Below are 15024 nucleotides of genomic sequence, written 5' to 3' on the forward strand. Positions count from 1 at the left end.
AAGCCCAGAGTGTCTCATACAAAGTATCGTGCCACTGTCGGGGGTTTTCCACCAGCATCTTCTTTAACAGGGTAATAATAATCTTGTTGCTGGCCTCCGCTTGACCGTTGGACTGAGCATAATACGGAGTGCTGTGGATGAACTGGATGCCAAAATCATTGACAAGTTGCTCGACGGGACCTCCCATGAACGCTGCCCCCCGGTCTGAAACGAGCACCTCGGGGATCCCAAACCTGCAGAGAATGTTACGAAAAATGAACTAGCGAATGGTGGTGCCAGAGGCCTCCTTTAAAGGCTCAGCTTCGACCCATTTGGTGAAGAAGTCAGTAGCCACGATGATGAACTTATGTTGGAGAGAAGAATGGGGGTGGATCATCCCAATCAAGTCCAATGCCCAGCCGCGTGCAGGCCAAGGCTTAATTATAGGTTGCATGGGAATGTTGGGGACATGCTGGACTAGACCATGTGCTTGACAGTCTTCACATCCTTTGGTGAATGCAATGCAATCCTTTAAAATGCTGAGCCAGTAATAACCATGTCGCCTAATAAGCCATCGCATCTTAGGTCCCGCTTGATGAGCTCCACATATCCCTGTGTGCGCTTCACGCATTAGTCGTTTTGCTTTGCGGCCATAGACACAACGGAAGTCTATGCCATCTTCCTCACGTCGTCGCAGCTTATCACCCCTGAGGAAGTAATTTAAGGCGAGAAAGCGAATCTTCCTGTCGACTGTGGGGTCTGGTCGCTTGAGATAATCGATCAACAAGATGTGCCAATCAACATCAATAGGTTCTAGCACCGCGACCACTAGGTCATCAGGCGGATCAGGCCGTGCGAGCCATGAGGGTAGTGTGCGACGTTCAACTTTCAGAATACGCTCGCGAACCCCATACTTCAATGTAACACCTGTGGCCAGTTGAGCGAGCTCATTGGCCGCGAAATTGCACTCGCGAGGGATGTACTCCAAATCGGCATTGACAAATTGATCCAGAAGCTCAATGGCGCGGTTCAAGTACGGTACGAGCAACCAGCTGACACATCTGTATTTTTCCTGAAGCTGATTTATCACAAGCTGAGAGTTGCCGCGGATCTGAACATCCCTCACCCCTAGCTCCAATAAAACTTCAAGCCCGATAATAAGAGCCTCGTATTCTGCCTAGTTGTTCGTGCACTTAAACTCCAGTTGGAAGGAATAAGAAAAACGATCGCCCACTGGATTTTCCAAAACAATTCCTGCCCCTGCTAATGTTTCCGTTCGGGAGCCATCAAAGAATAATACCCAGGGTTGCAAGGAGATTGTGGCTTGGTACCATACTGCGTACTCTGGGATGCGAGCCAAATCTGGTCGAATCGCAGTGGCGGACGCTATTTCTAATTCCTTCATCGCGGGTATCTCCAACATAGGATGATGTGCCAGAAAATCCGCGATGGCCTGGCCCTTTACAACTTTTTGAGGTAAGTTTTGTAATGAAAACTCGGAAAGGGCCAGTACCCACTTGCCAATGCGGCCTCTTAAAATAGGCCGCGACAGCATGTATTTGACCAAGTCAGTTTGGGCAATGATGCAGGTAGTAAAGGATAACATGTAGTGCCGCAACTTGCATGCTGAGAAATACAAAGTCAGACACAGCTTCTCCATAGGAGTGTACCTTGTCTCACAGTCTGTCAGTGTCCTGCTTAGGTAGAATATAGCATGCTCAATACCCGCTTCATCATCCTGAGCGAGCAAACTGCCAATAGAAGCTTCGGCCGCTGACATATATAACTTCAATGGAAATCCGGCCCTCGGCGGAATGAGCACTGGTGGGCTCGCTAGGTAGCTCTTAATTCTGTCGAAAGCCTCTTGATGTTTAGGCTCCCAAACGAACTCATTCTGCCCCTGTAACTTCAGCAATGGCGAGAAGGGTTGGATTTTACCTGCAGAGTTAGAGATGAAACGTCTCAGGAAATTGATCTTAACCAACAGACGCTGTAATTCCTTCTTCGTTCGCTGGGGGGGGGGGGATGCATTGATGACCGCGTTTGCCTTGTCTTCAGGGACTTCAATTCCTCACTGATGGACAATGAACCCAAGGAAATCTCCTGCTTGGACCCCAAAAACGCATTTAGAGGGGTTCATCTTGAGCTTGTGTCATCGTATTCGCTCGAATACCCTCCTGAGATCTGCGATGTGATCTCCTTTTTTCCGAGATTTCACCACTACGTCATCGATGTAAACCTCTAGAATCTTCCCCAGGATATCATGGAAGATTGTTCATGGCTCTCTGATATGTCGTGCCGGCATTCTTTGGTCCAAAGGGCATGAACACATATTTAAAAACACTCGCGAACCCGGGACACCGGAATGCAGTTTTATGCCTATCCTCTTCAGCGACCGGAATCTGGTAATATCCCGCAGTGCCATCCATGAAGGACAACAATTCATGCCCCGCTACGGCGTCTACTAACATATCCGCAACCGACATGGGGTAAACATCTTTAGGTGTAGCGAGATTAAGATCCCTATAGTCTACGCAGACCCTCATCTTGTCATTCTTCTTGTGAACGGGCACTATATTAGACAGCCACTGATTGTATTTGGCGACCTTGATAATACCTTATTTATGCATTTTTTCGACCTCCTCTTTGACGAGGACTTGAGTCTCTGAATTCATTCTTCGCGGTTCTTGCTTCACGGGCCTCTTGTTGGGGAGCGTTGGTAGCTGATGGCAAACCAATTCTAGTGACAGGCCGGGCATATCTTCATACTTCTCTGCAAAGCAATCTTTAAACTCTAGTAACAAATCGGCGAGCCTCTGTTTCTCGCTAGGCTCTAGGTAAGTGCTGATAGCCACTTCCATTGGCTCGTCCACTGTTCCCAGATTGATCTTCTTAATAGGGTCTCTGACTTTGGGAGGTGTATCGTCCAGCGCTGCCGGAGCAAGCTGAATGTCTATTTCGTCCTCTCGCTCTTGATTAGAGAGCTCTTCATCGACGACCTCCAAGGTCGCGATTCGATCATAAGCCTCTTTTTCCACTAAGTATGATGACAGTCGTTCGTATATCGAGTGGAAGGACTCTACCCCCTCCTCTGAGAGGTCGCAATCCATTAATCCTTTAAGGATTTGGGCACAGCGTGGCCAGGCCTCTCTAGGCCTTCTTTCGCGAGCGTAAGCCCCCACTGTGCCAATTTAGAGGCCCTCACCCCTGTGGGGCGGCCTTTATCATCGATGCCACTAACCTGTAACGGAGTAATAGGTTCCAAATAGTACCTGGCATCTACGTAGTTCGCGGAGACTGGGAATGGACGAGGGTCCGCTTTAATCACCTCAGTTGTGTATGTCTCTCTATTCCACATAACCAGCTCCTGATGAAGTGTCGATGGTACACAATAACTCCGGTGGATCCAGTCTCTGCCCAAAATAGCACTATAGGCCGCATAGCAATCTGTTACAAAGAAAGCATACACCCCCTCTGCTGGACCAACCTTAATTCGTAAGAATAGCAATCCTAAGGTCTTCGTCACAGTTCCCGCGAAATTCTTGAGCGTAAGAGATGTGGACTGGATCTTCTCCCTCTTGATCCCGAGCAAGTGCATGGTCCTGGTAGTGACGACATTAACAGCGGTTCCGGTATCAATCATGGTTTTACTAACTTTGGTACCGCCGACCTCTGCTATGATATATAGTGGTCTCATGTGTTGGACCATAGCTGGCATTAGCTTGGAGAAGTTCATGAATGGTCCTTTGTTTGGAGCCTCCTCTGTTTCATGAGGGACAGCCGTTTCCACAGGTGTCGCGGCCGCTGATGTGACCTGCAATGGCTGTGCATTCTCTTCTTCGGCCTCCACACAGTCCTGAGCAGCGATTGGTAATGCATATCTCGCGAGGAGAACATAAACCATATTGCAAGAGACGTCGGTCATATCTGTCTCCTCCATGTCGTCTTCCAAATTAACCTTAGGTTCCTCGACAGGGGTATCAGCCTGGAACTGCTTAGCCAAACGATCCACCAGCGATCCTTCTGTGAGGCCCTTTACCTTGCATTGCTCAAGCTTTTGTACCACGGAAACCCGTTTAGGAGTTTCCGGTTCTGTGCGCGCGTCGGAGGCGGCGACGACTATACTTTGGACTTTCTTGGGTCTCCACTGTAAGGTGTCAGTAGTCTTGTCTTTGCCCCCCAGTCTTTAAGTCTCTTAAAGACTGAAGTTTTGACTTCTGGTTCTTCGCGAAATAACCGATGCCTGACATACGGTCGCCGATTCGGCGAGGTTTCCTTTCGCGCAATCAGAGGTGTCCACTCCTCAGTAATCCTGCAAAACACACTGGGCTTAGATGCCCCTGTCAGCGAATCGGCTTGTTTGTTAAAGCTGTAGGGAGGTCTTAACGGTTTAGCAGCTAACGCCTCCATTTCTCTCTGATACTGCTTAGGTGACTTGACCAGTTGTGAAGACTTAATCAGGCCCTAGTCCAGAGCCTCTAGCGTGCGCTTGGCTTCCCCAAACCGGCGCTGCAGTTTCCTCTTTTTGGAAGTGCTTATTTCTACTGCCTTCCCCTTTTCTCTGGTGTACCACCTTCCTTCCTTGATGGTGGCGGTCGGCGCCGGTGGGATATAAGGCTTGGTCAGCACATCCTTACCCTTGCCCGCGATCTTCTCTTCACACTTCTGCTCAACCGCGACCGTTCTCAGTTTAATGAACAAATTGGAGTCCTTTGGGGATGGTGGTGACTCCATTTTCTCTCTTTCTCTCGGGCTAGAAGGCTGATAGTTCCGCGATAACGAAGCCCACTGGACAAGCGGTAGGGAGCCAAAGCGAAATGTTTGCTCGACCTCTTCATGCGATACTTGAATGCTGCACTCTTCTTGGCATCGCGAGCATAGGACCACGGGCGAGGCTTGACTGATTGATGTAGCTTTATCCTTTGCGGGTGTTTCGTCCGCGGCGGATTTTTCACCTCGCTCCTTCGAGCTCAAATCCAGAGTCGGTTTCCTTTGCTTCTGCTTGGTCCAGTTCACATCGACCATGTTGAACCCAATGTCAGGGAAGGGATCTAGATCTACTAGCGCTGCTGCAGTGACCGGAGCTTCTACCTGCAAACTGCCATTATTAAGCCATACCTGAATCTGGTCCTTGAGTTTCACACAATCCGCGGTGTTGTGATTCCGCAAATTATAGAACTTGCAATATTTCTTCCCCTTCAGCTGTTCTGGTCGAGGAAAAGGTCCAAAATCAGTCTTTACCATCTTCGCGGCGATCATTTCGTCGAGAATCTCGTGCGCCTTGTTGGCATCATATGTGTACGTCGCAAACTCAAGTTTGGTGAAAGCCACCGATTTGAGCTTGACAGGCTCCTTGGAAATTTTCAGTTGCTTCAAGGAGAGATTCTTTTTTCTTGTTAACTCGTAGGCAGCGACATCATTCTCCTCTTCCTCATCGTCATCCTGGGCCACCTCTTCATTGTTGTGATGGTAGTAAGGGTCATAAGTAGCCGGCTGGAAGCTCAGGGCTGCTACGGTACGGTGTTTTCCCTACACGTATGTCCCCCTGGATGCATTCTTCCTTGCATCTGTTTCCCTAAGGAGATGCTCGAAGCTACCCACCTCTGTGATGAGTTCCCCCATTGACTGAATCATGCTGCCATGCTGCTTCTTTCGTTGACGTGGTTCCAAACCCTTGACCGCCAACTTTACTAACTCTTTCTCAAGCAGGATGACGTTCAGCTTGGCTTTTTGAATTTGAAAGCGCTGAAGATAGGCCACAGCGGATTCTGTAGGCTGCTGGGCCATCTGGGTGAGAGAAGCCAAGTCTACCTCAGGCTCGATAGTTCCGAAAGTTTCTCGGAATAGCAGTTCCATTGCAGGCCAATCTGCCACTGTTCCTGGTCGAAGCTTGGAGAACCATCTGAAAGCAGCTCTTGAAAGAGAAGTACCAAAGATCATGCACTTGAGGATATCATCATTCTGGTACTGGCCGCACTGTACCCTAAACCTAGCCAGATGAGTCGCCGCATCCTCGGTGTCTTCCCCTGAAAAGGTAGAAAATATAATATTCTTATAGCCCCTGGGAAAAGGTGCGAGCATAATATGTGGTGGGAAAGGTCCCTCATAAACTCCATCTGGCTGGGCCCTAGGGTTAGCCAACTGGATCATCTCCGCTACCTTATCGCGTCTTACATATTCTGGGCCCGGAGGAGGAGGAGGTGTCGCCACAGTCTGACGAGTAGCCTGCACAGGTATTGTTTGGTTTACAATTGCCGGCCCCTCTCCGACGTGTACAATGCGGGTAGTAGCCTGTTGCTGGAGAGCCACTGTAGGCGTTTCTTTCGACAAGGCTGTTATCTTGATAGGGGTGCCGATATGGTTGATCCCGTAATAACTCCCTGGCAGCTCTTGATACACATTTTCTACCCCATCGCTATCGTATTAAACGAACGTAGCGGAGTTGGACGAAGTTCCTGCAACTTTCGAGGCCTGATGTTTCTGTCTGGTGGCCTGTCCGCTCGACGAGGTAGGTTTTTCCTTGCAGTCGCCGATAACCAGGGCTTGCTCTTTATTTTTCAGCGGCGTAGTAGCAACAGTAGGTGAGGGAGAAGCAGCATTGCTGCTAGTCTTCTCACGCTGATTTGGCGGTACGTACTTGCCTGAACCGGATGGTTGGCCAAGAGAGCTAAGAATAGCATTAGGGTCCCCTAAAGCTTTGTTCAACACTTCTCTCGCTTGGTTCAATTCTGCTCTCTGCATGGCCACCTCGGTCGCCAGGTTAGCACTATCCTTGCGAAGACCTGCCATGTCTGACGCGGTCTGCTTGGCTTGGTTCGTGATAGCCTCCAAGATCTCTTTTTGACATTGATTCTGCTCTCTAGCGATACTCGTGGCATGTGCCCTCACTGCACTATCTGATTGTGTGATCTGTTGTCTAGTATCTTCTGCATGTCGGGTAATTCGCTGATCCAGATCGCGTATGAGCTTATCTGTCTTTGCGATCTCCCTTTCGAAATCAGCGGCTATCTTCTTGCGATGGTTTTCGATATTTTCCATGATGATTGCGAACCTTACCTCAGAGGTTGCTCCCTTTGGAATAGGCTTCGGAATAAAAGCCTCTCTTTCTCTACTCCCCACCGTAGTGGTGACAGTGGTGGGGATAACAGGCTCGCTGGCCTGATTAGTATTGACGCTCCGACCTTCAGTAATGGTCGGGCAACTATCTTCTCGTCCAGTTGACATGTTAGGCGATTGGGACTGGCGAAAGAACCTTTGGGTCACTTGTTCTTCAGAAAGACCATGACAGTCCGCGCGAGAATGCGGCCTGTAACTGGAGGTCTTATGCTTGGAGCAGCTAGCGTAAACCTTTTGGTAAGGGTTTTCGCTAGACTTCCCAATGGCTACGTTCAAGAAGAGACACTATTGCAGGTCCCATTGGGCGTGCCAAAATGTTTGGCTCCAAAACCAGTTGGTGTGCAAACTGTCTCTTTTGAGCGTGTGATTGCGCAGGCGTGCCAGCACCGTGGGGTGCAGTCGTCGGGGTAGTCCCTTGACCTGACTTCTTCTTCAAGCGTTGTGGACGAGGAGAGCACCAACCTCGCCACAGGATTCTTCTCTAGCCTTTCGGGAAAGGACTTTTGCCTTACGGATAAGGACTTTGAGTGTGATCTCTTCGGTCACCAAATCGATACTCAACGTTGTAGGTTGAGCAGAGCAATCACTGGAAAGTTCTGAGAAAGTACGGGGTTTGCTAAAGCGTATCTTTAGCTTCGCTGGGTTGCGAGGGCGTTACCCTTGCTTCACTGGGGGTAGACTGAGAGTACGGTCGCCGGGTTTCAACAGGGTTGAAGGTTTGCTCCGGGGAGGCTTTGTAATCGTTGGGATTGATTGATTCGAGAGCGGTCTCTAGCTTTGCCGCTTAACCCTGTATTTATACACCTAGGGTTTCGACTGCTCCTTGCCTTAGAAGGATTATTAATTGAAGTTTCCTATTCAATCTCTGCTACTCGATCCCAATAAGGTTTCGTTTTCCTTACGGACCACGGAATGGGTGAAGCTATACCCTAAACCCATGTAGGCTTATTTTTTGGGCCACAGGTATTGGCCCGCTGGTTCAAACCCACCAAAGGATCTTGCCAAAAATACTTTTGGGCTCAAACAGTAACTAATGTAATCAAGCTTAATTCCCCTTCTTTTCATCTCATCCAGGAGTTCTCGAGCTTCCTCAACTTTCCCTGCCCTGCAGCGCCCTTGCATTAGGGTATTGTAAGTCACTTCATCTGGATGAACCTTCATTTTTCCATCTCCCTCAAAAGTGAAAATGCACCCTCCATATTCCCATTAGCACAATGACCATCAATCAAGGCATTGAACATCACAAGATCCGGCAGAACACCCTTACACAGTATCTTCTCAAACAAGTCATCTGCCTTATTCATTCTCTTCCTTTTACTCAAAACATAAAGCGATGTATAAGTTTCCTTAGTGGGTTCTATCCCTTTACTCAACATTTCATTGCGAAGGATAGATGCTTTCTTTGCATTCCCATTAATCAGGATATTATACGTAATGGCATCAGGAACCATTTCCTTCTCTTCCATTTCTTGAACCATACAATCAGCTTCACCCACCCTACCTTCCATAAACAATTCATGAATCAACAAATTGTAAGTTGACACCGTCGGCATTATACCCTTCTTCACCATCTCATCTCTATAACCGAAAGCCCTGTTTAGATCACCGTTATTGCAATAACCGTCAATCAATGTGTTATAAGTAACAGCACTCGGAAGCAGCCAAATTTCCAGCATTTTATCAAAAAGACCAGACGCTTCATCAAGTCTTCTCTCCTTACACATCCCATTAATAACCAATCCATATGTGTAAGAATCTGGCTGAACTCCTCTCCCTTTCATAGCACTAAAGATCATCTGAGCCCCTCCAACTCTGCCTCTCAGACAAAACCCAGGAATGATAGTATTGTAAGTAACAACAGTAGTCTTAATCCCCAAAATCTCCATAAACCCAAGAAACTCCTTTGCCTTGTTCAACTTGCCTTCTTTGCACAACACATTAATCATGATGTTAAAAAGTACAAACACTGGACTTGATCTTCAACCTAAACATCTCAGCATACAAAACCCAAGCCCTCTCGGTTCGATTCAATTTCAAAAACAAACTCAACAATTCATTACAAGTCTTAGTCCTAGGCAAAACATTTCCACTCATCATCAATTTATAACACTCAAAAGCCTCATCAGCCCTCTTAATTCACAACAAGCACTTACCAGCAAGTCCAAAACGACACCGCTTTGGGCAGTCAAGCGCACTCGGGCACGAGCCAGTGAGTCGAAAACGTCCCGAACCGGAGCAATCCCGCTGCCGAGGAGTTGCTTTAGGAGCTCCAGGGAGGGTTTTGGCGAAGGGAGGGCGGCGACAATGGTGACGGCGAGGCATTGGGTTTGGATTTCGAGGAGGGAAAAGGCGATGTGGGATGTGAATTGATGGACGAGGTGAGGGCTTTGGCGGAGATGGAAGAGGGTTTGGGAGATTAGAGAGGAGGGAAGGTTGGGCGGAAGGTGTTGGATGAAATGCCACTGACAAGTTTAGATGGAATTAAGGAGAGAGTGGAGGGTGATGGGTGGAGGAGGGTCTGGTTGGGTGAGGGAACAGAGAGATTGGGTTGGGAGGAAAATGGGTCTGAGATTTTGGGGTTTACGGGTCTGAGGGTTTAGGAGTTTGAGATTTCATTGTTGGCTAAGTAAGATAGATTTGTGAAAAAAAAAATTACCAGAAGAACTTGTGATTGTCAATATTTCATATCATTTGTTGCTAAGTCTTTTTTTACATTACAATGAAAGGAAGTCGAACCACTATTCTAACGTACTCCAACTCTAGCTTAGTTCTAAGCTGATGAAGCACAAATGTCTAACTGTTTCACCACCAACAAAATATTCATGAGACAGGTTAGCTTTACATTATTGATGGCAGTATCACAAAAATAATTCAAACCCGACAATAATTATTCAATTTTACATAATTTTACTTTAACATTATTAATATTCAAGAGATGAATTGGAAGTCAGCTACCTATATACAATGTTCAACATTTAGTTTAGCCCTTCTTACACTTTAGGGTCACCACTACTCTTTCTACCAGTGCTCATTGAGGATTTCTATTGGGGAGTTGACTGCTTATCCAATGGTGAATAGGTTCACGAAAGATAACAAGCTCCTTGCAATTGCATCATCTTACATTGAGATGGGAAAACATTTACAGATAGTGACTAAAGTGATACCTTTCTTGTATTAGCATCACATTACATTAATTCAGTAAATAATATGTCAAGCAATAAGATTAAGCTCAATAATGATTATAAGAATACCTTCAATGTATCTCAAATCAATTTCTTTTCATGTTGAATACAAAATTTCTCACTCCTTACTTGCACACCCACTACTGAGTTAAAATCACAAAACTTCAGAAGAATCCTTCCACCACTAGGCTACCTCCATAACAAGGCCATCTGCAGTACAAAAAGCTTTCACAGAATCAGTAGGGTGCTTGATATGTATACCAAAATTTTAACTTGCAAGAAATCCAATGAATAGTGCGCCAATGACCTAACTTATAAGTTTCACCCTAGAAATAATGACTTCCAGTATTTTTTTTTTTTCTATGTCAGCTTACATTTTCCCATCAAACTCAATGCTGCAGCACAACTTATAAGGAAAAAGAAGGAAGTAATGGCCACTTGCAGTGCTGAAAATGCTTAGTTGCTTTGGTGCTGAAAATGCTCTACAAATTATAATAATTTTTACTCAAAACAACATTCTAAAACACATTGTTTTTGGTGAAGGACATAGGGAAATGAAATACTGTTATAAAAGAATGCCCAAAGTATCCCTCCCTGTAGTGCAAATCAACTATACAATCTAGCAATTATATTTGTCAAAAACGAGTTGTGGTGAAACTGCCCCAAATCAATGAATTATCTTTTCAACAAGGAGAGCAAAAGTCCAAAGATGAAAGAAGAGGGAAAACTACAAAGAAAGCAATGGCTTAGTGGCCAACCAAGTCAGCAAATGGAAGATACTTAACTTGAATGGGAGGGGTAAAAAACAAGGTAGAGCCTAGTTTAAGTGAGAGATCCCACTAGTCTGGACAATGGCCATACATTTGGCAACTGCTGATGGGAATAAGAAAGATAACAAGACTAACTCTTCCGATTAGAGTTTTACAGGGAAAATCTCCAGTACTTAACTATATCCAGAAAGGCTAGCTTTAATCAGTTCCAACCATGATTTTGGAGTATCCTACCCCACAGGCCTCCCAAGACAATTTCAACTCCTACTATAGAGTCCAGGGCTTAGCTAATTCCCAGGGTAGCAGCACCTGCCCCAATCTGCCCTCACAAACTAATTACTACACCATCCTAACCAGTTTTGAAAGTGTCAATTATGTTTCAGAAGAAAAAGTAACATTTCAAGACAGTTTCAGAAGAAAAAGTAACATCTCAAGACAGTAACATTTGATAAAATATTTGATGCAATAAGCTATACAAAAGGTTCTTTTGTTATTTATTTGGATGCTACAGAACTATCTTAATGCTGAATCCTTTGAGAGGTCACTTGCCGCATATATAAAGAAACATGCTTACTCAAATGCAAAGACAGAAGACTTATGGACTGCCCTTAAAGAGGGATCTGGTGAACCTGTGAACAAGTTGTTTATGTCGAAGTCAAAGATAAAAAATTGACGTTTGATCAGACACAGTTCTTGTCAAGTGGTTCCCAAGGCAATGGAGAATGGATTGTGCCAATAACCTGATGCTATGGCTGGTATGATGTATGCAAGAGCTTCCTACTCAAAACAAGTCTGAAACTCTTGATATAAAGGAATTTCTGGGTTGTTCAATAGCAGAGACATAATTTGTTTTATAGAACTCTTTCTCTTTTTTTTCAAGTTCGTAATTTTCTTTGTCTATCACAATCCATGGACTTTTTAAAATCCAAACTAATCTTAATAAAAAATTTCCTTAGAATCTATCTAAAAAATTTCTTTGTCAATTTCAACTGTTAAGCTCAAACGCTACATCCCTGCACTAATTTCATTACACACACTACTTCACTTCCCTAAAGTTTCAATCACACATTCCACAGAAGAACAAACAAAAAAGGAGCTTCTTAGGTATAACCGTATAGCTTAAACCGAACCGAAAACTCATCAAAACAACACTAAATCATCATATTCTGTCCATTCATCCCAGCAAATACGAATTAAGCAATAAACTATAATCACCAAATTCACTCTTGACTTCCTAAACAAAAAGCATACCCATTTAAGCTCAAAAACAGCTGTGATGTGAAACTATAACCCAAATTGAGTCAACAGAGTTAACAAACGTAATTGCAATACAGCACTGGTAAAACTGAGTGTGGTAATATATAAAATTTAACCTGAAATCCTAAGCGACGGTGAGGGATTGTTGCTGGGAGGGCTCGAAGGGCTTGTTATCGATGAAGTCTTCGATGTTGTAAACGACGGTGATGTAGAGAGTACAACTAGGGCACCGAGCGATCTCTTCCCCCAATTTCAGGTCTTCCTTGGTGATCTGGAACAAGTCTCCGCATGGGCACGGGTACGTGTACGCCTGGAGCTCGTCGTTCCACTCCATATCTTCGATCTCCACGTCGTCGTACGACATCGTTTAGGCGTCTCGGCGAGACGGACAGAGTTTGATTGACCTCTCTGAACATATAGCTCGAGTTTTGGACATTTTGCTAGGTAAGTGTCTTTTTAACTGTTTGGTAATTTCAGTACACGGTTTTAACCGTTTCAGAAAGACAGAAACCTAAAAAAGAAAAAGAAATAAAATTTACAAAATGGTCACTCAGCTTTTGAAATTCAAGACTTTAACCTACTCATTTTTGCAAAATAGCATTTTTAGCTCTTAACTATGGTTTTTGTTTTTTTGGTACAAGGGAGGGAAATGCCCAACAAAAAATTAAAAAAAGAAAACTGCTCAACCATTGTGGTTGTTATAAACTTGCCAGCTCTAGCAACACCCATGGTATCATCAAGCATATCTTCAACTACTAATGAAGGAGGAGAGGTGAAGGCGCAAATACCAGTAAGGATATCGACAACAAAAAATATGCCTAATATGGGAAGTATCAAATTGGTCCATCAGATACTTGCAGCTCACGAGAATGGTACCAAGAGGGTGCAACTCAATAGCATCTAATTAGAAAAGCTTAACTAAACTTGCAAAATCAAATTCAATCTCCAAATAAAAAATTTGGATGTACCATTCATTTGTGCGTGTCATCCTTGCACGTAGGCCACGCTAATATTTCATTATAATTTTATCAAATTTCCCCAAAGGGACAACTTAGACTCTATTTTACAAGTTGGTTATATTATATATTCTTTTCTGAAGAAAAAAAAGGTCTTATTTTTAAAACTAAAATCGTCTATTTCAAATCACGTAATGGCCAGAGTCATGAGTTAATAAGCGTTGGCTTTTAATGGCTCAATCACATAACATTTTGTTTAGAAGAATTTTTTGTTTTTGTTTTTTTGACTAGTACAATCAGCAAGGATGATTTTCCCATCTCCAAAACCTAGTCGTCGAGGCTTCATTTTCTCCCATGATGACTAAGGCCAGCCTCCCCTCTAAGTGGACATTTTTTCTCCACACTCTATGGTTTGTCATCAGCCCTTCAAAGTCGTTTCTTTTCGATGAATAGTCAACCAAGCCAACCTTCCTGGTGGATTGGATCGATCGATCCAAAACTTTTGAATTCTCAACGATATCGATGTGAAGGTCTAGCTAGAATTGTGGGGCTGCAATGAAGATGGTGGCACAACATATGGTAGCAGAAACAACCACTGATTTGGGTCGGTCCGACCACCTAGAGCAAGGCTTAAAGCCTTAGAGTTTGGGTACAAGGCTTGTCGTGCAAGCGGTGTTTGAATTTGGGATCAAAACTACAAAGGCGGCAGCGATTCGATCTGCCAGCGTGGCGATGGTTTGGTTTGCAAGCGTCAAGGCGAGCAGCATAGGGGCATGGCATCTTCAATCCAGGCCACGATACTCTTCTAATTCCCAGAGGAGAAATGTGTGAGTCTTGGCGATCTTGTGTGTAGGAGCACAGCCGGTGGTCGTCTGTAGCTGATGGCAGGCAGTGTGCAAGGGGTGGAGGAGGAATTAGTAGCAACTGGGATAGGTGCAGAAAAGGAGGCGTTTGGATCATTATGGAGACCCAACTCCAATTAGAGGCCCAATCAAACCTGGGTGCCCAAATCAGTTAGGTGGGCCATATTACGTGGGTGGCCCAAATCAACTCTGAAGCTTAGATCAGCTTGGAAGTATTGGGTGTCCAAAATATTTGGAAATCTTTCTTGGATTAGAGCCCACTTGTAGACCAAAACGAGGAGACCTAATTCTCAAGGGTTTCGTATTTGGGAGCTTGGTGGTCTGATCCAACAAACTATGTTTATACCCGACACATGTGGTACTAGGGTCATTTGGAGTATAGGCTTGAGAAAATATAAGTTTTATTCGAACTTTGCCTATTTACTATGTTTTCTTTTCATAGTGTATAGGCTCGCTTTGAATAAGTGAGCACTGGTTGTCTATTGAGTGACGCTAGCATACCATATCCTAGACTTGCCCATGATGGCAAGGGAAGGTATGTATCCGTGCCATTCTGGTTTGATATTGAATGAGAATTGATCTGTTGATTAAAACAAAACAAAAAATTGTTAAGAAGAAATGATTAAAACGATAAGTGATTAAAATAATACACACACACACACATATATTTTCTTTTAACATAAAAGGTGATAGTCTATCAAAAAAAAAAACATAAAAATTGATATGTCATGGCATAATTCTCACTAATATTGAAAGAGTCAAAAGAAGGCTAGTTGTTGATCCTTCTTGCCCTATTTATCATGAACATCCTGAAACCCTTGTTCACATATATAGAGATTGTGCATTTGCTAAGAATGTTTGGAATGGTGTTCTATGCCTGAATACTATGGTAAGGACTATG

General features: G+C 44.6%; 2 protein-coding genes, 1 long non-coding RNA gene and 1 pseudogene across 3 annotated transcripts; all 4 read right to left on the minus strand.

The window, feature by feature from the left end:
- Positions 1-259: 259 nt before the first annotated feature.
- Positions 260-3089, minus strand: LOC121049957. Its single transcript, XM_040508448.1, has 3 exons — positions 2825-3089; positions 1280-1917; positions 260-1156 (listed from the first exon to the last, which is right to left on the minus strand). The coding sequence occupies exons 1-3, from the start codon at positions 3087-3089 to the stop codon at positions 260-262; spliced, it is 1800 nt and encodes a 599-aa protein (XP_040364382.1).
- A 5107-nt stretch (positions 3090-8196) lies between these two features.
- LOC112170908 (pentatricopeptide repeat-containing protein At2g15630, mitochondrial-like) lies at positions 8197-9703 on the minus strand. Its single transcript, XM_040507799.1, has 2 exons — positions 9249-9703; positions 8197-9079 (listed from the first exon to the last, which is right to left on the minus strand). The coding sequence occupies exon 2, from the start codon at positions 9039-9041 to the stop codon at positions 8253-8255; it is 789 nt and encodes a 262-aa protein (XP_040363733.1). The 5' UTR covers positions 9042-9079; positions 9249-9703; the 3' UTR covers positions 8197-8252.
- Positions 9704-10155: 452 nt separating this feature from the next.
- LOC112170271 lies at positions 10156-12745 on the minus strand. Its single transcript, XR_002925049.2, has 2 exons — positions 12421-12745; positions 10156-10487 (listed from the first exon to the last, which is right to left on the minus strand). It is a non-coding gene; the product is annotated as an uncharacterized LOC112170271 (long non-coding RNA).
- Positions 12746-13257: 512 nt separating this feature from the next.
- On the minus strand, positions 13258-13352 carry LOC112174962 (annotated as a pseudogene).
- Between the last annotated feature and the right edge of the window lie 1672 nt (positions 13353-15024).

This window comes from Rosa chinensis, chromosome 6, assembly GCF_002994745.2.
Source record: "Rosa chinensis cultivar Old Blush chromosome 6, RchiOBHm-V2, whole genome shotgun sequence".
In the NCBI taxonomy this organism is placed as follows: Eukaryota; Viridiplantae; Streptophyta; class Magnoliopsida; order Rosales; family Rosaceae; genus Rosa; species Rosa chinensis.